The sequence below is a fragment of the Nuphar pumila genome, chromosome 7, assembly GCF_984573655.1.
Source record: "Nuphar pumila chromosome 7, dmNupPumi1.hap1.1, whole genome shotgun sequence".
Lineage (NCBI taxonomy): Eukaryota > Viridiplantae > Streptophyta > Magnoliopsida > Nymphaeales > Nymphaeaceae > Nuphar > Nuphar pumila.
The window spans coordinates 95,967,358-95,990,407 of record NC_143255.1 but is presented as its reverse complement, the minus strand read 5'-3'; the positions used below and the strand labels follow the sequence as shown (position 1 = coordinate 95,990,407).

Sequence of the window (23,050 nt, the reverse complement as noted above, 5' to 3'; positions counted from 1 at the left end):
ATGCCATTGCTTAATTTATAGGGTTTGTACACGAGGTGGAATACAATCAAACTCCTTGATTTTAGGAGTTAGTTTTCTAAGTTTCTTATTTGAGATTTCCTTTCCGTGAGCTTCCTTATTCTTTATCTCTTGCCACATTTGGTTGAGCTTTCTTATTCTTATCTGTTGCCACATTTGGTTGATCCTTATCTTCCAAAGGCGCCTTATCTTCAAGCACTTTCTGTGAATCCGGATCTGGTATCTGAGTAGGACCTGAAACCATATTTATCACACTACTCATTGGTCACGTTGTATCCTTCTTGCAACACAAAATTACTAAATCCAAGCCTTGTACGTGGATCCATGATTTTGTATATTCATTGAAGACCAACATATTTTAGGCTGTCTTGTAACTAAGAAAAGTCATAAATGTTGGCAAGTTTTTAAGACATAAAGCTTTGTGGATTGAAAACATATTTCACATATGCAATTTAGACATTTCACACAATTTAAGCATCTGCCTTTTCTGATGTAGAAATACGTGCATGCAATTAACCTGATTTTCTTGTTTAGATTGTTGAACTTATGCTGTTTCAATCTGATAGTCTCAACCTTGTAAGGTTGTTGAACTACTGGAACACCACAAATAAGCTGTCAATAATGAACTGTTAGGAACTCTGGAAACTACACTGGAAGATCGTTAAGGTGACCAAAGCTTGCATCATTTGGAATTGACAAATCACGTTCTGTTAATGTTTTGGAACACATGTAAGGTTGTCAGTCATGAAGAAATTAATTAGTTTGTTTTCTCAATATTGAAGTTGCAACATCATCTAATGAACAAAGTGCAAGGTGGTGGACTCTATGTTATTAGTATTCCTCTGTTTTAGGTTTAGTATAGAGAATTGCATATAACTTTTCAATCTTACTGAAGGTCAAGGGTTGGACAAGAAACTTTACATCTTATTACCAAGTGGCTAGCACTATAGAGTGTGAATATAGCATGTAATAGTTATTTTCCAATACATTTTGGTCACATCATTCCTCTAATGGGTCATAGGATTTTTGAACCATCAGTCCTCATACACTGTGGATGTGCATACTTATGCATCTAACATGCTCCCAATCTTAGGATCCAGATACAGTAAGTACTGTTAATGGAAGTCTCACAATATGATTAAGGCTTCCTACTAGGACAATCTCACCAAAGCTGAAAATATTAAGTGCTTGAGTCACATTGAGCTTGATTTCCAAATCTTGGGTTTCCTGTTGAGCTATTGTGAAGAAAGATGGAAGCACTTGAACCTCCACTCCTCTTGGTGGCAATGCAGCACACAAGAAAGTCTCTGTCTTTGATGCAACATTTGTGACATTCCGCCATACTGATCGGTATCCTTTCAAAGCTGATATAGTTACAGACGGGAGGTTGAGATCAGATGGGTAGGCTAATGGATTGCTGCATTTCATGCCAGTGGCATCTGTAACTACTTGGCGATCCACGTTGGGCAGTGAGCATAAGAAGCTTATGTAATCTTCAAACTCTGGCAAATGAATGATTTAAATCAGAGACTTAAACAAAATTCAAGTTTGAAACCTGATACAATATGCTGCGAAGCTGGATGGTTGAGATATGCCATTTTAAGGGCCATGTCCATCAAACAAGCTTATATGCAGATGTACCAGGTTTGCTTAACTCAAATTGCTTAGCCTAAGTTCCAAAATTATTCTTCAGTTAGCTATCATGTCCTGCATCAATGCTATTGTTCGAAGATGCAGGAAATATGTTGTATTATTTTAATGGGGAATTTACCAGACTTGAAGACAAGGCCTGGATCCATAGCAGCGGCTGCATTTATAAGACCAGCTCCATAATCAAAAGGAGTAGCAGGATATAGGTTACTTGTATTGCTGTAGGAACCTTCTGCCATTATTGGATTACCCTTCTTGTCATATTTGGTTGCAGTGGTTACAAGTGCAGATGCCACCATGGCTGGAGTCCAAGACGGATGCAGCTGTTTAACTAATGCTGCAATTCCTGCTACATGTGGAGCTGCCATGCTAGTACCAGACAGTGGTGTAAAACTGTATCCTGTTAAGAAAACTAGCTCAAAAAATTAAAAAGATGGAACTGCAGCTGGTGGAAGAAATTATTGTGACAACTGGCAATGATAATGATGATCGGGAATCAATACTTAACCCTCAAGAATGGGATCCACCATGCTAGTTGGGCTCCATGCTGCCCATATGGCACGCCCTGGAGCAAGTATTTCTGGTTTCAGGATGTCTGATGGGTTTTGTTTTGCATCAATGACTCCGGGTCCTCTAGATGAAAACCTGCTTACAATGGGAGCTTCTTTCTCTTGAAATGATGCTTCTCTTCCTGCTATGATTGATGCTCTCGCACCATATCTCAGCACAACCCCTGTTTTGCCTCCATATGTTTGCTCCACGTAGTACTTCATAAGTATCTGAGCAAAGCATATGGTTTGATCTTATAAAGGAAATATTTACGAGAACACAACAATACAAAAGGGAAGTTCTTATTATACCTGCACATGAGAAACTCTAGGGATCATGATGCCAGGAATTGAGAAAGGGACAGGATCGGCAATAAAATCTCCATAGAGTGGGTTGGCAGTCAAAATAAAACCCATGGCACCCAGCTTTTTGGCTGTTTTGAGAACAGCGTAGATGGAGGAATTCTTTTGGAAGAAACCAGCGGAGAAGGAACAGATCAAGATACTCCCTTGCACCACTTGTGCCACCAATGCATCTGGATTCTGGCATTCCTCAACAGTAACATTAGGTGAGACTGCTGCTTCCCTTGCCAAAACAAGCTTATATTCTCCAGATGTAGAGGCTGCAGCATGGACAGTTCATATGTTAGGTTACATTTAGATTATGGGGTCTACTTCTGTTACTGTGGAAGGAGAAGAAAAGAATATAAGGACAAGAAATCGGCTTGAGTCACTAATAGATTGTTGGCCTGGCTAAGCCTAATTGTTACTCAAGCCAACATGAACTCCCAGTTTGGCCTGAGGCTCCAATAGTGTAAGCTGTACAATTCTATACAGAACTAGTGAATTCCAATGAATTTAATTCTAGACTTGGTCCAGGTCTGTATGAGAATTGAGACCTTTGTATGAGACCATGGCCCACTGTGAAAAAGATTTTATTGGTACAAACCAGTCACCTGTATAGTTAAAGGTTATTTCTGGGTGAGGGTATTTCTCGGAGAGATTTTCAAAAGTCGATAAATCTCGGGAATATCTTGAGAATATATAAAAAAATAAATAAAAATTCTAAAAAAAAGTAAAAATACAGAAAATAGAAAATTGAAAGAAACAGTCCCTTATTCCCTTCCTCACCTTTCTTATTTTCCTTTTCTTCCTTCCTTTCCCTTCCTTCCTTCCTTCCTTCTTCTCTTCCTTCTTTTCCTTTCCTTCCTTTCTTCCCTTTCTTTTTTTCCTTTTCTTCTTTCCTTTCCTTTCTATAACGATATTTAATGCTATATTATCGCGAGAAATATAATTTACCGATATATTGAAAGTATCGCGATATAGTCCTGATATTATCGGCTACCTTGAAATAGCCGATAATATCACGATATTTTCAATATATGAGTGTTATCGGTGACACTGGTACAATCATAGAATTTCCAAACCTTCCGCTGATATAAAAAGAAAAGTAGATGAGGATGAAGAGAACTTGCCAGACAAACCAATTCCTGGCAGACTTAGTGAGTTGCCAAGCAGTAGATATGGTGTATATGTTCGATCAATGTCACAGGCAGCAACACCCATCACCCAAGGACTGAAAGAAATAACAGTGCCTGCATCTGGCCCCTTGTTTCCTGCTGCTTGAAGAACAAAAATACCTGCTCTTTGTGCAAACAGGAGCATGACATCAAACATATTCAACATTGTGAAAGGGCTATCCTTGGGTGGTTCATCAGGGCCAACTGACAGTGACAGGATATCCACCCCATCTTGGGTTGCCTGTACAGGTAATCACCAACCACAGGCCGCAGCATGTCAAAAGATAGCAGACATTTACAAGATAGTATAATATGTAGATCCAAATCTTTTGACACGATAGAAAACGCATATCCATTGTGTGCGTGTATGTGTGTGCTTATGCGTGTGTGTGTGCATGCATGTCAGATGTAGAACACAAAATTTTACTTGATCGATCGCTGAAAGGACATCTGCCAAGGTTGCTATGTCTGGATATACGGCCTTGTACACAGCGATCCTGAAGTGAAAAATATTTGTCTAAAGTAGCTGAAGAGCATTGTAAAGTTACAAGTGTCCAGTCACATCTTACCGAGCACGGGGTGCCATGCCACCGGCACTGCCATAGTTGAACCCATCCACAATGACTTGGACACCAGAGTTTCCAGCAGCAATGGAGGCAACATGACTGGAAAATATAAACTTCCACAGTTTAGTTGTTTTCCTACAAGCGAGATAGAAGACATTATCAAGACTCCATTACTTGGCCAACTGAGCTAAAGGTTCAGGTGGCCGTTGACAAGACATGAAGGAGTTCAAACCAAGAATTTGGATCTACAACAATCTGTATTCAGACTCTGTGAGTCGAAACATGGTCTTGTTGATACAGCTTGGATCTTCATTGAACTAGTAGAACTACTCTTCTCCATACTCTATTGAAGATGAGATTTTACTTGCCTTCCATGTCCATTGGAATCAAAGGGTGACAAGAAATCTTTGGATGCATTTAGAGGCATCAAGGCAGCAGCTCCTGCTGAAAAATAACGAGCAGATATTATCTTCCCGTTACAGGAACTCTGCGGGAACCGGGGACCGGTTTCACATGCGCCAGAGAAACGAGGAATGTTTGGCAAGTAAGGTTTTGATGCATCATTTTCAAAGCTTGGATGTGTTGGATTGATGCCACTGTCAACTATTCCTATTACTATTCCATCGCCTGCATTCTTGGTTCCTCCTTCCCTGGCCCATGCTCCTGCTGGTAGACCAAGAAAGGTTGGTGTATATGTTGTCATTAGTCTTGCACCTCTGTCTTTCTCTATCAGCCTTACTTCCTTTACTGCTCTTAGTTTGGTAACCTGCAATGGTTATTGGTGAAGTCCATTAGCGTATTACCCTTTAGTTGAATATATATATATATATATATATATATATATATATATATATATATATATATATATATATATATATATATATAAAAGCTCGTATGCTCAGAGAGAGAGAGGGAGAGATGAATGATGTATGGGGGCAAACCTGAGAGGTGGTAGCATGAACAGCAAAGCCATTGATGAGGTGGTGGAAGCTACAAAGCTTCTGGTAACTTCCAGTTTCCAAGGTGTTCTTAAGAAGCTCATCGTGGTAATCCACCACCTTCTGAACGTGTTCGTTTGGCACATTCCTAAGATAGTGCATCATCAAGAAAAAGTATGGCCGATAAGTATATGAAACAATATAAACACCACTAGCAATATTTGTTATTTACTTATTTTTTCATCAATTTTCATCGTGAGCAATGCATTCCAACTCGAAAACGAGTTCCAAGACTATGTTGTGATAGAAAAAAATGACGTTTGTGAACTTGGTCATATTTTGCATGACCCTGTTCATGAACTCTAATTTTCTTACTAGTGCACAGGGCATTTGGAATTGAAGAAGTGGGCAAGTTCATAATGGACACAAGCATCTATAACATCATTTAGATTGTTAGATCAGATTCAAACTGATGACCAAATCTTAAGTTTAAAATTTAAATCTCTATAAATGGTTACCACCCATATCTTCATTTGTGATTACCCTCATACCTGGTAACCTACTTGCAAATGTCATTTGTGGATTGCTATTTTTGGTTAATCTTAAGGCTCTCTTTGGGAGCCGGTGTTGGAGAGTAGATGAGAGAGGTGACGAGGGTGGAGAAGAAAATGGGTGATGAAAGTGGAGTTGTCAACTGCATCCTTGCAATGCAAAGATGCAGTTAAAATAGGCCCATCTCCCAAAACCTGGCTTCCGAACATCAATTAGGCTAATGGGGTGGGTAGCATTTATTACTGCCCATCTCACCTCTCATCTTTGGCTCCCAGTCTCTGTTAACTGATAGTTGGAAAGCGTTTATGCTGCTGGAAAAATGACAGCTACCACCTGTAGGAGGTGGCAGTTACCAAATCCAATATCAGATGCAAATACAAAGAGAACGGGGTAGCACTTCCTCCCAAATGCATAAACTCCTATCCCAGCCGCCAGCTTCCAAACACCTACCACCAAACTAGTTTGGTCAAGATTTTACCTGAAGTAATGTCTCCCATTCCAGCACCAAGGCCGGGGGGGGGGGGGGGATGTTGGGGGGCGGGCATGCTCAGGAACTCCGCTTGTCTGGCCGGAGCAGTTAGTGCACGTCACTTTGTGTTGGGACGTTGCAAGTTTGAATCCCAATGGTATGGTTGTATAATTGGTAGGAGTCTGCCTAACCTCAGCTTTCTCTGCCAAAAAAAAAAAACTCCCATCCCAGCTACTCAATTACCAAACAGTGCCTAAAGTTAATTAGGTCTGAAGCTTAATGAGATAGATGGATGGTTAGGTTACACTATCATAACCGAGGGTTCCTAGGTTACCGCGGGAGTTCTCTCTCTGCATGCCTATTAGAAAAGAAAAGGGTAATTGAATTTAGCTAATAAAAATGAGTCTGATCGTGCTGCGTAAGTGATGGCATAAACACTTCACATTAAGCTTCCACATTATACTCAGTGCGGTCTCGTATTTTGGGGTTCTAAGGAGGGGTAGACTGAGTTCAGTCCCAGTCCTCGATTTTTTTGCAAGTGGCTCCTCCGAAGACTCAAACGTGGGGTTTCTCACTGACAGCCTCACTTTACCGTCAATAAGCAACGACACTATACACACAGATACATGTTCTGTACCATGATTTCATTCAGTGGTACACACTCTTGTTTGTATAAATCTAACCATACAGATGTGTTTAGCATGATTTATTTATTATACATACACCAATACACCATGAGGTTCTATTTTTTACACGGTGAGAATCAATGGCTCACAATTCATAAAAAAAATAGTGGTTTAAAAATGGTATAAAACATAAGATTTGAATCAACTTTAGAATAATAAATAGAACATGTTAAACATGTTCTAGTTAGATTTTGCTTTTGGAGCTCAAATCTAGTATCACCATGAGCTATGGTATTATAGTGCTATATATAGTCACTAGAAATATGGGCATTTTCAACAGTTTTTTTGCAAATCCAGCTATGTGAATGTGTTAGGCACGGTGATTTTTTTAGGAAAAAATCGGATTTTTGAATGCTTAAATATTTATGAAGATTATGAGCCATTGACTTTAAAACCTACAAAAATCAGGTTATGCATCAAAATCAGATGATTCAAGAGCAGGTTATTATAAAATCAATCATGTATATCACATCAAGAAAAAAGAACAAAAGATCTATGAAAATCATATATATATATATATATATATATATATATATATATATATAGAGAGAGAGAGAGAGAGAGAGAGAGAGACGGATCAGCGGCTACAAATTTTTCTTTATGTTTCAGTGAATCAGTGGTGATCGTGACTACTGCTAATTCATCATTTTCTGCCAGTGGCGGTCAAAAAAAGATGAATGGGATGCCCTGGGTGCATCCGACCCATATATGTGTGTGTGTGTGTGTTCCAATGTAGATCAATATCTCAAATCAATACAAACAAAGGGGCCCTCCCCCAGGTTGGCTATAAAAAGAAGAGGTACCTGTTAGGATAAAAACGGTTTTCTTGAAAGGCTGTTCCCTCCCCATGCAATAGGACAATGTATATGGATCTCTCCTCTGTGAAAGCCATGAAAACAGTTGTGAGATGAAGGACAAGTCCAAACCATAATGGTAATGAGTTCCTCATCTTTAATCTTTTTCAATGGAAGCTAAAACTGTCTCAAGATTAGACTCGGTTGGAGTTTTGAATTTATAGATGGAGGGTTGGCTTCTCATGGTGTTGTGAAGAACGTGAAGTGCGTTACAAAGGTATGGAAAAACAGGAGTAAAAAAACGAGGTTAGCATGAAATGCTAGTATAGAAACAAAGAGAGCCATTAATTCAATGGACGGACCACGCTTGTGAGCATAATTTTAACTGACAATAAGCGTTCATTTGGTGCTAATAAAGCTTGCTTCCTAATAGTTTCCCATTTTCAGTTTTGCTCTTCTTTGTAAGGCTCAAAATGGATTGAATATATCTTGGATCCATGACCCATAATATTGCTCCCGCCATTGGATTTATTTTTTTTTTCGGATAGTCCAAGGAAAAATTCCGCATAGACCGCATATTGTCTGGCCTCTGGTTGGTAAAACCCTTGAGGTCCCCCTTTCCCAACAATGAGTGCACCCAGCTTTGATCTTGTGGCAAGAGATGTCACCCATGGGTTTCAAACTTGTGATGTCCGGTCAACTTGGTGGCATTTCACAAGTTGCCCCTACCAGATGAGTGGAGCCCTTGTGGGCTACTATTGAATTTTTTGATAGACTTTAATCGAGTTTTGCAGTGATTCCTGACTTTGATAGGATGATCCAGTCTAGATATGACCTAAAAAACATATTTTCAATCATTCTCTTGGATTCTATTACAGACAATTCTGTACAAGTCCAGTTCTGGATTTGGATCAAAACTGTACTAGATCTGCATTGAAGGTTGGAGGTCCATATAGGACCAAAAAGAAATTCAACCAGTTATTTGACCAATTTGTGCCTGTTTCGATCTCTTGAGGGTTATAAAACTTATCGAATCTGGCCAACACTAGGGGTTTGAGCTCGGGTTGGCTATGCTCAACTCAGCTGTGCTCAAGCCAAGCTGAAGCACACACTTTTTTACATCAAAATGTTTAAAAAGAACACTCGGGTCAGCTGGGTTAGGTTGGATATCCAGGAAAAATCATAACCTGAACCCGACAAACATGTTACTCGGGTTTGATTGGGCTTGACTCAACTAACATTCAGATAGGAATTTGTTGTGCCTAGAACCAGATATTTGGGTTTGGGTCGGGTCAAGAATCCAAGACAAGCTTGATCCATTGACAGCCCATACTTGCATTTCCCAACTTGGCCATATCTTTGTACTTGAATAAGATATTTCTTCCCTTGTTTAAGTACAACCAAGTAAAGCATTGAATATCACTATCTGTACCAGTGTCACAGACCTATTTTCTTCAATAAGCCAACTCAGCGCGACGATCCTTCCTTACCACCGCAAACCTATTTATCGCTCACTTGCCAATCGCGGAAGCTTGTAATCAGAGTGCAAGAGAGCAAAAGAGAATAGAGAGAGATGAATTGCAATCACAAGAAGCAATCACAATGAGAGTGAACAAAAAAAGCTCAACGTATTTGATTCATTCACAATTTTGTCTGCAGGCATTTACAGTTGAAGTATACAGGCTGCCCCTTCAAGGTATTGATTCACCTGAACCAGGAAGCTTACATTAGACTCAACAAAATCAAAACAGACTCTAAATGCAACTTTATAATGTAAGTCACAAGGGAACATGATTCTTCCTTCAAATCATGCACCATTCTTGGTGCCATCTGTTTCATGGTAAGCCCTGACTTCAGCCGGATAGCGGTTGTTCATCCAGAAACTTGGCTCCCACGTAGGTTCTGTTGTTTCCTCCCACTGCACTAAGTATTTCTTCGCTTCACCCAAGTAGTTGACCTTGTGGTGAAGGATCTGACTGAGGTGCTTCTCAGCCCGTTGTGCTGTCGGGGCCCTCTGCATGATGGGAGCGCGTTGTGGCATGCTGCGTTCCAGATCTCTATCGTCTGAATGGAACTGCATGAGGTTGCACACATGGAACACCGAGTGCACCTTGAAGTCTAGGGGCAACTCCAACTTGTACGCCAACTTGCCCGCCTTCTTTGTGATGGTGAAGGGTCCTTCATACTTTCTGAGCAATCTGTGGTGCCGCCCGCAGAAGATGCATATACGACCCAAATATAACTTCACCAACACTTGGTCCCCAATTTGAAACCCAGCGTGCCAACGATGCTTGTCCGCCCACTACTTTATTCTCTTTGTCGCATTGTGTAGGAATGCTTTCGCCAACTCATTATGCTCATGCCAGTCTCGAACAAATTGATAGGCGAAGGATGACATTTCCTTTTCTTGCACAACAAGAGTGTATGGGGTCAGCGGTTGTTGTCTCGTGGCTATTTCAAATGGGTTGTGGCCTGAAGACTCGCTCTTCTGCAGATTGTAACAGAATTGTGCCACATCAAGGAGCTTCACACAATTTTTCTGATTAACACTAACAAAGTGCCTAAGGTACTGCTCAAGTATTTCGTTGATACGCTCTGTTTGCCCATCTGTCTATAGATGGAAGCTTATTGAAAATAGCAAATTAGATCCAAGTAGCCGAAATACTTCACGTCAGAACTTGCCCATCAAGTGAGCATCGCGATCATTCACAATGCTCTTTGGTATGCCACAGTGCTTCACCACATGCTTTACAAACAATTTTGCAGTCTTCTCTATAGGGCACTCCTTAGAAGTTAGGATGAAGATGTCATACTTTGATAAACGATCCACTACAACTAGGATAGAACTGAGGCCCTCTACCTTTGGCAGACTAACAATGAAGTCCATGGAGGCTATCCCAAGGACGTTCTGGAATTGGTAGAGGCTCAAGGAGACCAGTAGTCTTATGGTTTGTCCATTTATCTTGTTAGCAGATGAGACATGTTCACACATACCCCCTCCATGCCATCCCTCATCTGTGGCCAATACACTACAAGAAAAATGTGTATTAGTGACGGATGTTATCCGTCACTAAACATGTTAGCGATAGATTTTGCGACGGATAACTTCTGTCCCATAACCCTAGTCGCTAAACTGTGGCAAAATTTATCTGTCGCCAATCTATCGTTAAGTAGCGACGGATCATGTTTATCGTTAATCCGTTGCTAAATAGAGACTGATTTGGTTATGCGATGAAATTTAATCCGTCGCTAATCAGTCACTACTATTTAGCAAGGGATACATATCTGCCGCTAATGTCTGGCGCTAATTTGGCAACAAACATTAGCAACAAATTTAATTTCATCGCAAACCGATGACTGCTTTAAATTGATGACAGATATTATCCGTCGCTAAGTTTTTAAAAAAATATATTTTTTTAAATTTTTTTTGAAACTCGAGAAATATTTCTCGTTATACAAATCATATAACCTTCTTATAAAAAACAAAATACACATAAAAAATACATGTGCAGGTGAAACAACTATAACACAAGTTCTAAGTTAGGCAAACTTTAACAACCAAATACAGTCCTTGCCAAGTTATAATTAGTTACAAGTATGTCAAAGAAATTAAACAAATGAATCGAATCCTCGTCAAGATTATGGGCATCACCCTCTTCATTTTGTCGATTTGTGTCTCTCTTTATGCCTACATCAGCTTCTCTACGCTGATCATCTCCAGCATCCTATAAGAGAAAAAAATGTTAGTATTTATAAACAAAATATAATGAAATAAATTATATGCAATGCACATAATCTAATGCAACAAAGTAAATGGTTGAATGACACAGAGAATAGCAATAAACTGAAGGATATTGACAGAATTCAAATATGTGTTCTAAGATTGAAAAAAAATGTACAGTGACTCAATCATGCAGATATGTGTTTTAAGTTTGTCAAAGAATTTCATAGTGATTCACGCATGCATATATAGTTTATATGGTTGTCAAATAAATGTGTTATATATCACAATCATGCATATATATGTTGCAAGACAGTCAAAAAACTTTCATAGTGAAGAAATCATGCTTATATGTGTTATAAGGCAGTCAAAAAACTTTATATGTGATTCAATCATGCCTATCATGTTCTAAAGCAGCCAAAAAAATTTATAGTTATTCAATCATGCATATATGTGTTATAAGGCATTAAAAAACTTTCATATATGCTAATATTAGGCTCATATGTGTTATAAGGCATTAAAAGACTTTCATATATGCTAATATCAGGTTCATATGTGTTCTAAGGTTGTCATAGTATTGAAAGCATGTCTGTATGTGTTCTAAGGTTGTCAAAAAACTTTTATAGTGATTAAATCATGCATATGTGTGTTATAAGGCTCTAAGAAAAATTTATAGTGATGAATTCATGCATATATGTGTTGTAATGTTGTAAAAAAACTTTCATAGTGGTTCAATCATGTGTATATGTGTTATAAGGGTGTCAAAAAAATTGTATAGTGAATCAATCGTGCATATATGTGTTAAAAGATGTCAAAAAAAATCATAGTGAGGCAATCGTGCATATATGTATTCAATCATGTATATACTAGCTTCAAATCTAACGACATGAAACAAATGACATGAATCTTTATACCTGACGGGCACCGGAGCTCGTGTTGAATGCAGACAAAGTTCCCTTGTCCAGAAAAAAGTTGCACAACTCATTACGGACAATGTTGAGAATGACTTCATTTAAAAAGTATCACATTTTGTCCTAAAGACGCTGACAGACATCATCCCAAGACATAGCAGGGTCAATTGAACATTGGGAGTTGATGCTGGCGGGAGAACTCTGAGAGTCGTGGCTGCAGGAGGCAACGATTGGTGTAGTGTTCATGTTACTTCTAAACCCAAACACATGACCCTTTTTGGGTTCACCAGTTACAGTCACCCATGCTGCAAGATCAAAAGGCGGATGCTGAGTGGAGTCATCGTCATATCGTTGTACCATTTGTTGCTCGTATGACTCTTACAAAGTAATGATTAGAATATGAATTAATAATTTAGAATTATAATGTTTATGATAATGTAATTCAATGTAACTTGTATATTACAATGCTTATTAATACAATAAATACATACCGATGTCGCTCTCACCTTCCCTAATACAAAATCTCTCATGCTCTTACGTTTACGTGTTTCAACAAACACATCCTTGTAAGGTACAATGTCTCATTTTTCTGCTTCCTGCAATGTTAAATGATAAAAAATTTGATTAATAAGTATGCTGAAATACTTACAAATTTAACAATATATATATATATATATATATATATATATATATATATATATATATATATTGATGAGTTATCATTCTCTTCTGATGGCTCCCAAAAGTCCCAGATCCACCTGTGTGTAGATGGGAATCAGGCATCTTCGTTCGGTTTTGTGCAGCCTTTACTAAGCGGTTTCGAAACCGATTTGAATTGCTTATGCCTTTGCATTTTTTTCTTCTTTCTGTTTGCATTGCATTTTTAGCCACATGCGATGCTTAGCACTAAGCATCGCGCAATTAGCTCATCAAAGTACCTGCGAAGCACAAATATATAGTACAATACAGGCAGGCGGGCCGGGGGGTTACCTGCGAGGTCACCGGAGACGGGGGTAAGGCGTCGGGGATGTCCGAAACACAAGCGGAAAATAGGGAGAAAGGGGATGTCCAGACAAGGGTGTCGGCCTAGGTCGGGTGCGTGGCGGAAGGGGGTCGACAAGACTGTCGGAGAGGGAGGGGGTAATAGTGAGTTAGGTAGGAGGGTTGGTGGCGATGTTGTCAGGCCGGGGGGCGATGGGAGGGGGGCCGTTGGGCGACGGGAGGCAGACCAGGGGGCGACAGGAGGCAGGTCGGGGGGCAACAGGAGGCGAGCCAGGGAGCGACAGAAGGCGGGTCGGGGAAACACGACGGAGATAAAACAAAAAAGAGAAAGAAAGAAGAAAAAATTAGGGATTTACGGGGAAATTAGCAACAGATTTGTGACGGCCACATTCTGTTGCTAAGTCATCGTTATTTGGCAACGACTTAGCAATAGAACAGTTCTGTCGCTGATCCATCGCTAAGTTGCGATGGATATGGAGACAGAATAAAATCCATCGCTAATCCATCGCAAAGTAGCGACGAATTAACGACAAAATATTTTCTGTTGCTAAAATCGCAAATAAATGATATTTTAGCGACGCATATCTTTCTCTCACTAATCTGTCGCTAATTTGCGATGGATTTTGTTCATCGCAAATGTTCGTCGCTAATTAGTTTTTTTTTTTGTAGTGATAGTAGCCACGCTCAAGGAGTAGTACGGTCCATTCCTAGCGAGGATGGCTGGCCCATAATGTATCATGACACTCCTTCAGCAATTCTCGAAGGAGGCTTCCCCACCGCGGTACGAAGATGCATCTTCCTTTTGTCATGAGGAGGCCATCCTATAGCAAACATCGCTGAGTCTTCCCTGCCTACGCTAGAGAAACAAGGTGTTATGATGTTGAATTCTACTATGTACCTTCACGGATGTGGCTCAGCAATGCACCCTCTAAATGCACTTCAAAAAGCTTCACGTGCACAGCTGCCAGTTCAGCCATGCGGCTTAAGGCATCCGCTACAACATTGATCTTGCCAACCTTGTACTCCAAGGCAAAGTCAAACTCAACCAAAAATATCTGCCACCGAGCTTGCTTAGGCATCAGCTTTTTTTATGTCTAAAAATAGCTCGTGGCAACATTGTTTGTCTTGACGATGAACTAGGCACCTAGAAGGTAGTGCCGTAAAGTCCTGAGGTAATACATGATGGCAGTCATCTCACGTTCATGCACCATGTAACGCCTCTCTATATCTTTTAGCTTACGACTCTCATATGTGATTAGATGACCCTCCTGCATAATAACTCCACTGATGGCAAAGTTTGAGGCGTTTGTGTGGACCTTAAAGGGTTTTTAGTGATCAAGTAGTCGCCGCACTGGCTCCCTCACTAAGGCTTTCTTCAAGCCATCGAAGGCATCTTGACACGCTTTTGTCTAGAGCCATACCTGATTCTTCTTTAACAAATCTGTGAGGGGCGCAACGATGAGGAAATAGCCTTTGATGAAACATCAATAGTAGTTTGCCAAACCAAGGAATGACCACAACTCTAATACTTTACCTCGCGAAAGTCATTCCTGGATGACCCTTATCTTTTTCCCATCCATACGCAGCACACCACGCTCCACAACGTGGCCAAGGAAGCTTATCTCCTCTTGGCCGATGAGACACTTCTCTTGTTTGACACAGAGGTCATTCTCCTTCAGCACCTGAAACACTGTTCGTAAGTGCCTGACGTGTTCCTTCATATTGTTGTTGTAGATCACGATATCATCCAGGTAGACTATCATAAACTTGTCTAAGGGTAGAAGATTTGGTTCATTAAAGTCGTGAACGTGGCTGGAACATTCATCAACCCAAATGACATTACTAAGAATTCATAAGCATCGTAGCGGGTGATGCAAGTTGTCTTTGACTCATCACCTACCAGTAACCCGATCACAGATCTAGCTTGAAAAAGATACAAGCACTGCCTAACTGATCAAATAAGCCTACTATCAATGGAAACATGTACTTGTTCTTCACCGTGACTTTGTTCAAAGCACAGTAATCCACACGCAATCGCTTGGAGTCATTATGTTTCATCTGAAATAGGACTGGGGTGCCAAATGGGGCTTTCGATGGACGAACGATGTTTGCATCCAACATCTCATTCAACTGCCTGTGTAGCTCGTTCAACTCAGTTGGCCCCATGTGGTATGGAACCATTGCGGGAGGCTTCACTCCTAAGGTCAACTCAATCTTATGGTCAACCTCACATCTTGGTGGAAGATGCTTCGGCAATTCTGGAGGCATCACCCTCCGAAACTCCTCTAATAATGGGACTAGGGTCGGCGACGCTGCTGCTTTCACCTTTTTTTCTTATGCACGCACAACAACTAAGAATGTCTTCTCCTCAGGCTTGACACCCTTCTTCAGCTGCATTGCTGATAACACTAAAGACTTGACTTTCTGCGTAAGGCACTGCACTGTGTGGGACATGTTTGACCCCATGTTCATCAATGTGTTAAACTTTGGCAGCATCATAACATTCTGGCTCCGCAGAAACTCCATACCCAAAATCATCTTAAAATTGTCTATGGGTACCACAAAGAAATTGGCTTTGCAGGCCCAACTCTCCACTTAGATAGCCACATCTCTCGCTTCACCAAGAATGGACTTGGCCTCAGAGTTTACGGTTTTGATGGTCCTCTGCTTTGGCCCAGGCTTCAAGCCCAACCGCTTTGCCTCTTTTCGCGAGACGAAGTTGTGTGTGGCCCTGGAGTCTATCATTGCTGAAGTAGACTTTTCATTCGTAATGACTTTGAGATACATTAGTTCTTTGTTAACATGCATGTTCTCAACTGCATAACTTTTGGCTGAGTTGATCGACCGTATGTCTCTCATCCTTGGTTGCATGGTCTTAGTATCACTATATTCTGTCTGTGATGCATTGGCTTGCCCGTCGTCCTTCACGAGGTACTTTGGGCACTGCCTGATGATATGCATATCGCCACAGAACTAGCATGTCGCACCCTTGTTGTTGTTGTTATATTTTGTATAGTTCTGTTTCTTGTCAGATTGGTGGCGTGTTGACGTCTCACTTTTGCTTTCGCGTCGCTCATCCTTTTTGCCTTCGTGGTCAGGCTTCTTATCGACTTTGGTTGATGGGGTAAAGGACTTGCGCTGAGTATAAGCTAAGTGCTCGATCGTCATATATGCATCTTCCAAAATACGAGGGTTGCTTCTTTTCACTTCAGATTGTGCCCATGGCTGAAGTCCCATAATGAACTGGTTGAGCTTGTCCTCTTCTAGCATGTTAGGCACCTCCAGCGTAAGCTTCTGGAACATTCTGACATAGTCTTGTAACGAATCAGTATGTTTAAGATCACCTACCATCTTGTATGTCTGCCTCTACGTATTCCTCGACATAAAGTAGTTGTGTAAAAGTCATCAAAAGTATCTATCACGCATTGACCCATCTCCATGTCACTGTGCTTTCTCCTTCACCAAGCAATAGCATCTCCATCGAGTAGAGTTGTTGCCGCTTTGATTCTGAGATCCTCAAGTATCACCTTCTGAATGTCCAAGTAGTCTTCTATTTAGAATAAGAAGTTCTCAATGACCTTGTTGTCGCGAAAACCACTGAACTTTGTTGGTCTTGGCATATCAATCATTGATGGCCTCTCACCATTTTCCCCATTTAGGGTCACTATCCGCTGCAATGTGTGGTTCTTCAACTAAAGCTCCCCTACTTTAGTCTGCAAGTCAGTCACTATAGTCGTCAACGAAGTGACCTGTTCCATCAGCAAGATCACCTGCTCTTGCAGGCTTGCCACCACATCATTCAGTCCACCAAATGATTCAACTGAACGTGAAATCGCTTCTTCGTGCGAAGTCACATCTTTTACCTGTCTATTGACAGTTATAGCCATCTGCTCTTGGCCCCGAGGTGAACCCATCTTCTCAGCTTTGACAACTATCTTGCCTTTGGTGTTGCGCAAGTTTTGATAAGGCTCCATGATGTCTTGCTCGCAAATTGTAGCCTATCAGCGTGTCTATCGACACCGACTCCAGAGTCCCTTCACCAGCACAAGAACAAGCTATGATACCATTTATCACAGGCCTATTTCATTCAGTAGGCCAGCGCAGCGCGACGGTCCTTTCTTACCACCGCAAGCATACTTATTGCTCGCTTGCCAGACATGGAAGCTTGTAATTAGAGTGCAAGAGAGCAAGAGAGAATAGAGGGAGAAGAATTGTAATAACAAGAAGCAATCACGAGGGTGAACAAAAGAAAGCTCAACGCATTTGATTCATTCACAATTTTGCCTGCAGACATTTACAGTTCAAGTACATGGGTTGCTCCTTCAGGGTATTGATTCACTTGAACTGGGCTGCTTACATCAGACTCAACAAAAGCAAAACAGACTCTAGACGCAACTTTATAATGTAAGTCACAAGTTAAAAGCCAGTGTCCTCTGCATTATTGGTTAGGCCATCTTCTCTTGTTGCTTCTGAATAGTTTTAGCTTCGGCACCTACCTATAATTGATACTACTTTTGGGTTTGAGAGTTGGTGATTGATACCATGCATATGCATTTGATTAATTTATATAGAAATTATGTTTGGACCAACCTCTTAGTTGTCACTTATCACTCACCTCATTTAGTATAGTTTGAGGCATATATGGTTTCCTAATCACTAGAATATGAGAACTGGAAGTATAAGAAATAATGTGTGAACTGCAATTTTCATGAATTTTTTGTTCTTTTCTCTTGAATCTAACCATATGGATGTGATAACCATTTTGATGTTTGACAGAATGTTTCTATTCAAAACTAGGGTTTCATTTTTTCCCATAAATCATGCCCGGGATAAGAGACCTAGTTGTGTTGGTTTTAGCCTGTTGTACCTACTGTTGTCATCCTAGTGGTATAAAACTCTGTGGACGCCACCTCAAGCCTCAAAAAGCAATTAAAGGTTTCACTATAATAAAGCATAAACAATTATAAATTTTTCAACTAATTCGTAATTAGATAACTTAAGGATGCAAATTATGTTCGACATAATGGATTTGGGTCCTACCCATTGGGTGATCCGGTTTGACACCATTAGTGGGCCACAAAATGGGGTGTTAGTGGGTGTGAGTTACGTGAATGTGAAGAGACCACAATCACGTAACTACTTCTTCCCTCCATTATATAAAGGGGGTAGGCTGCTATAAAAATGATGAGAGATTCATAGCTATTAGCCTACCCCATATACCACATAAAGTTTACGTGGTACAGGGTCTTGCACACCATCGACCTTAGGTTTGGGCTCATAGTGGGTGTCGACTGATTGAGGAGAACATCGAACACCCGCACTCACACGCCATGATGTCTTTAGGTATGCTTCAGTGTTTGATTTTGTAGGAAACACTAACATTAGGTTATGGGTCCACCATGCTTTCGCTGCACATGGGTGCGAGTTGACCCTTTCGGCATTTTATGAATTCAGGACAGCTGACCGCATGTCATCGTGGGGAAACATGGGTCACTGGTTTCCCGGTAGACTGTTGTCATGGGGCGACAGAGCCATCCTATGAGGTGACCGCCCGTCTTTGTGGAGCGATGTGGGTCAATAGTGACTGTCGTCGTGGGGTGATTGCTATTCCTGGCAGCCATATGTCAGTGGCGCTTGCAGCCCTGTATATATAAGAAAAAAATAGAGGATCGAGGGTTTTACCTATGGCCATCGGGCTGTAGGGGGATATGCTTGCGCCGAGGTCACCACAGAACGTTGTCAGTGGAGGGGTGTGGTCGTCGGGTTGCAGGTAACCGGCCGATCATCGTCATGGGTCAATGTGGTTCGTTGGTTACCGGCTGATCATCGTTGGCATCATAAAAAAACTCTTTTACCCCTCTTCTCAGTTTACCTCTATCGTTGGGAAATGGGGTTCTTTATCACTGGTGAACGGCGATGGCGAAGTCACTGTGGGGCGACAATCATTGGCAGGCGGCGATGGTCGCCATAAGGTGCCGAACATCCCCGAAGGCAGATCAAATAAAAAAACTAGAGTTTACTTTTGTTGGGGTGTCGTCGGGATCGTCCCCTAGAGCGTTGTCGCGGATGTCGTCGAGGAGGGGGGAATTTTTCGGATTGTCGATGTTCGTCCAACGATGTAATGCATTCAGGGTTTAAAAACTCCCTTTTCTATGCTCCTTCAGTCAGGGGATTTGCCGATGTCGGGGTTATCGCTAGAGGTGCGTTGTTGGAGATAGGTAACCGTCGTCGGCTGGGCACCGGTGTTGGTCACCATATGGTGACGTGGGTCATTGTGGGGCGACGAAGGCAGAAAAACCATTTCAGTTTCTCAGGTTCAGTAAAAAGAAACCATCGAGTTTCTGTTTTAACGATGGAACCAGATCAGGTCTGGTATTCTGACCCGGTGACAGGCCTGATCCAAACCCATTTTGGGTGGATCAGGTCTGCCATTTCATTTGGATCAGACCTGGACCCATACTGATTTTGGGTCTGGGTATGACCCATGTAGACTAGGTTAGACTTGGGTCCATTTCAGACTGGGTCCAACCAGGATTCAGTTCAGACTGGATTCGACCTGGGTCTATTTCAGACCGGGTCAGACCCGGATCCTGTTTGAACTGGGTCATACCCATATTTCTGCAGGGTCCAGACACTATTTGGCCTGAACCAGATCAGGGACCAATACAGTCCTTTTCAGAACTAATTCAGAGCCATTTTTTATCGGTTCTTTCCAGTTTTTCACTAGTTCTGAGATGCTAAGACCCTATTTTTCATAAATATATGAAGATACAGGGATTTTGGCATACAATTATAGGGTTTTATGAACTTTTGTTCATACTTAGCACTGATTCATAAGGTTCAGAACCGGTTCAGACCCTTAGATGACCGATTCGGAGTCGTTTCAGACCGGTTCAGGATGTTTTTAGACCGGTTTCAACATGAGGACCCCGGATTTTACCCATATGATCATGCTTTTGTTATTTTTCATGCTTTATAAAGTGTTTATTGTATAGAAAGCATGACTTATGCATATTAATTTGTGTCATACATTGGTTAAGTTATGCAAGAAATCTTTAAGCATGAATTATGACTAAATTCATGACAATTAGTTTATGCATATTAGTTGAAGCATGAATTTATATTTTGTCATGAATATACATGCATTAAAATGTGTGCATGAGCATGCTCCATAATATGGATATATTTTCGGTAAAAGATCTTGATTGATCGATTCATGTAATCACCAAAGTAATATGAGTTGTGTTGATTAAAGATTTTTTAGACCGTATTAAGATTCGTTTTTATGATTGTGTGTGAGTTTATAAGACATCAATTTTACTCAAAGATAGGTCATTGTATTTCAAATTCACATAATGTGTAATAGTAGATGTGTATTTTAACCCATAAAGCATGTTCATACCCAAATATACAGTGTTGAATTGTCTCTGGTTACATGATCTGCTAGTTTCACCAACTGAAGTCAATTCCTTGAAAATTGAAGAGACAGAGCAACTATGAGTATTGTCATTTCTACCAAAGTAGAACGATAAAGGCTCAACTATGCTTGTCTCAAAAAATATGAAAATAAAGAGTCTCGCTTTTACCTTTTCATCACGAGTCTCGTCTGAGAAATAATAGTAATATCTTTCTATTTTTGTTCCTTATTGTATCATGTTTTTTCCTTATCGACAGTTCTAGTAATATCCCTCTTCTAGACAGATCAATTTTTTTTATTGGAAAAAGATTATGTTATTTAATTTGAGCTATATGGATCTAGATCTGACCCTTAGAATTGATGAATCTCTCGCTCTTACAGAGCAGAGTACAACTGATCAAAAAGTTGCCTCTGAGAAGTAGGAGCGCTCAAACAGACTTAGCCTATTGCTTTTGCAATCTTGAGTGTCTAAGAATATTCGAGACACCATTTCTCACTGTAGGACAGTGAAGGAATTTTTGAGAGCCATTGAGGCTCAATTCGTCACTTCTAATAAGGCAAATGCCAATGCACTCATGTCCAAATTAGTGTCTATGAAATATTTTGGCGACAGACATATCCGACAACACATTTTAAAAATGAAGAATATTGTGACTCAACTAAATGACATGATGTTCACCATCTTTGACTCCTTCTTGGTCCATCTGATTTTAACCTCGTTACCTACTGAGTATGAACCCTTCAAAATCTTTTACAACACACATAATGATGAGTGGTCTTTTAATGACCTCTTGGCCAAGTGTGTTGAAGAAGATGAGAGATTGAAGGGTGAGAGAGTGCCAAGTGCACATATGGCCTCTCATAATTATAAACAGAGGTCGAGGCCAAAGAAAAACTCCTTCAAGAAGAAGAATTAGAAGAAAGTCACTGGAGAAAGTTCAAACTCTCAAGCGAAAGCTAAATCTCAGTCAGAAGGCCCTTCTATAAAGTGTTTCTTCTGCAAAAAGAAAGGGCATAAGAAGATGGATTGTTTAAAGTATAAGAAGTGACTCAAAAATAAAGGTAATGAGTCATTTATTTCTCATAAGTGCAATTTAATTCATGTTCTATTGCATAGTTGATGCATTGATTCTAGTGTCACGGTACACATTGTCAACTCTTCGCAGGCATTTCTGAACAAGAGGGAACTAACAGAGCATGAAAGAAGCATCTTTTCAGAAAATAAGATACGTTCGCAGGTCAAGAACGTTGGGACCTACAAAATTGTGTTGGAGTTCAATTTCAAAACTTGATAAGTTTGGCTTTGTATTTCAATTTGAAAATTCTAAGCTTATTATTATAAAAAATTTAATGAATATAGGTTCTGCATATATGTGTGATGGTTTGTATCGATTAAGAAACTGATGAATTTATTAAGGTTGTCAGGTCTGATAGAGGTGGCAAATATTATGGTCATTTCACTAAGATGGGACAAAAGGAAGGACCATTAACATGGTTTCTAAAAGAATATGGCATTGTACCTCAGTATACCATGCTTGGTAGTGCTTACCAGAATGGTGTAGCTGAAAGGAAAAATCGTAATCTTAAAGAAATGGTTCGAGCGATGTTGAATCACTCAAACCTTCATTCGACCTTGTGGGGTGAAGCTCTTAGGAAAGTAGTGCATATTTTGAATAAGGTTTCTATGAAGGTTGTGCAAAAAACTCCTTATAAATTATGAACAGGTAGGAAATCTTCTTTGTCATATATGCACATATGGGGATGTCCAACAAAAGCTAAATTGTATAATTCACATATAAAAGCCTTTGATCTTAAGATGACTAGTGGTTTCTTCATTGGTTATCCAGAAAGGTCAAAGGGCTTTAGGTTTTATTATCCATCCCATACACCACAGATAGTGGAAACAAATAAAGCAAGATTTCTTGAAAATGGTTCTGTTGGGATAGATGTGTCTCAAAATATTGATTTTGAGAAAATGCAGGATTCAGGTTCACACTTGCTAAGGATAAAGATCTGATTTTTCCTATCATTGTCTCTTTGGATAATGTAAGAGAAAGTTCAGTCAATGAACATCAATCCCAACTAGATCTAGTTATTGATGAGGATATACAACAACAGGATATAGAGGCTAATTTTGAACTACCTGTAGTACTTGTATGGTGGTCTATCAGGACTAGGAAGTCTGTTATTCATCCAGACTATGTGGTGTATTTGCAAGAGTCGAATGATTTTATAGACATTAATAAAGATCCCTTCAC

At 40.3% G+C, this 23,050-nt stretch overlaps 1 protein-coding gene across 1 annotated transcript; it reads right to left on the bottom strand.

Annotated features, from left to right (window-relative positions):
- Positions 1-1,107: 1,107 nt before the first annotated feature.
- Positions 1,108-14,454, bottom strand: ALE1 (PA-domain containing subtilase family protein). Its single transcript, XM_090013267.1, has 11 exons — positions 14,274-14,454; positions 7,751-7,826; positions 5,244-5,388; positions 4,671-5,068; positions 4,306-4,401; positions 4,164-4,233; positions 3,692-3,977; positions 2,529-2,839; positions 2,177-2,447; positions 1,790-2,068; positions 1,108-1,520 (listed from the first exon to the last, which is right to left on the bottom strand). The coding sequence occupies exons 1-11, from the start codon at positions 14,452-14,454 to the stop codon at positions 1,108-1,110; spliced, it is 2,526 nt and encodes an 841-aa protein (XP_089869393.1).
- Between the last annotated feature and the right edge of the window lie 8,596 nt (positions 14,455-23,050).

Coding starts and splice junctions, on each gene's coding strand:
- ALE1 (XM_090013267.1), bottom strand. CDS start 14,454: ATGCCTAAGCAAGCTCGGTGGCAGATATTTTTGGTTGAGTTTGACTTT. Junction 4,234..4,305: donor GGCATGGCACCCCGTGCTCG/GTAAGATGTGAC, acceptor TTTTCACTTCAG/GATCGCTGTGTACAAGGCCG. Junction 1,521..1,789: donor AGGCCTTGTCTTCAAGTCTG/GTAAATTCCCCA, acceptor TTCATTTGCCAG/AGTTTGAAGATTACATAAGC.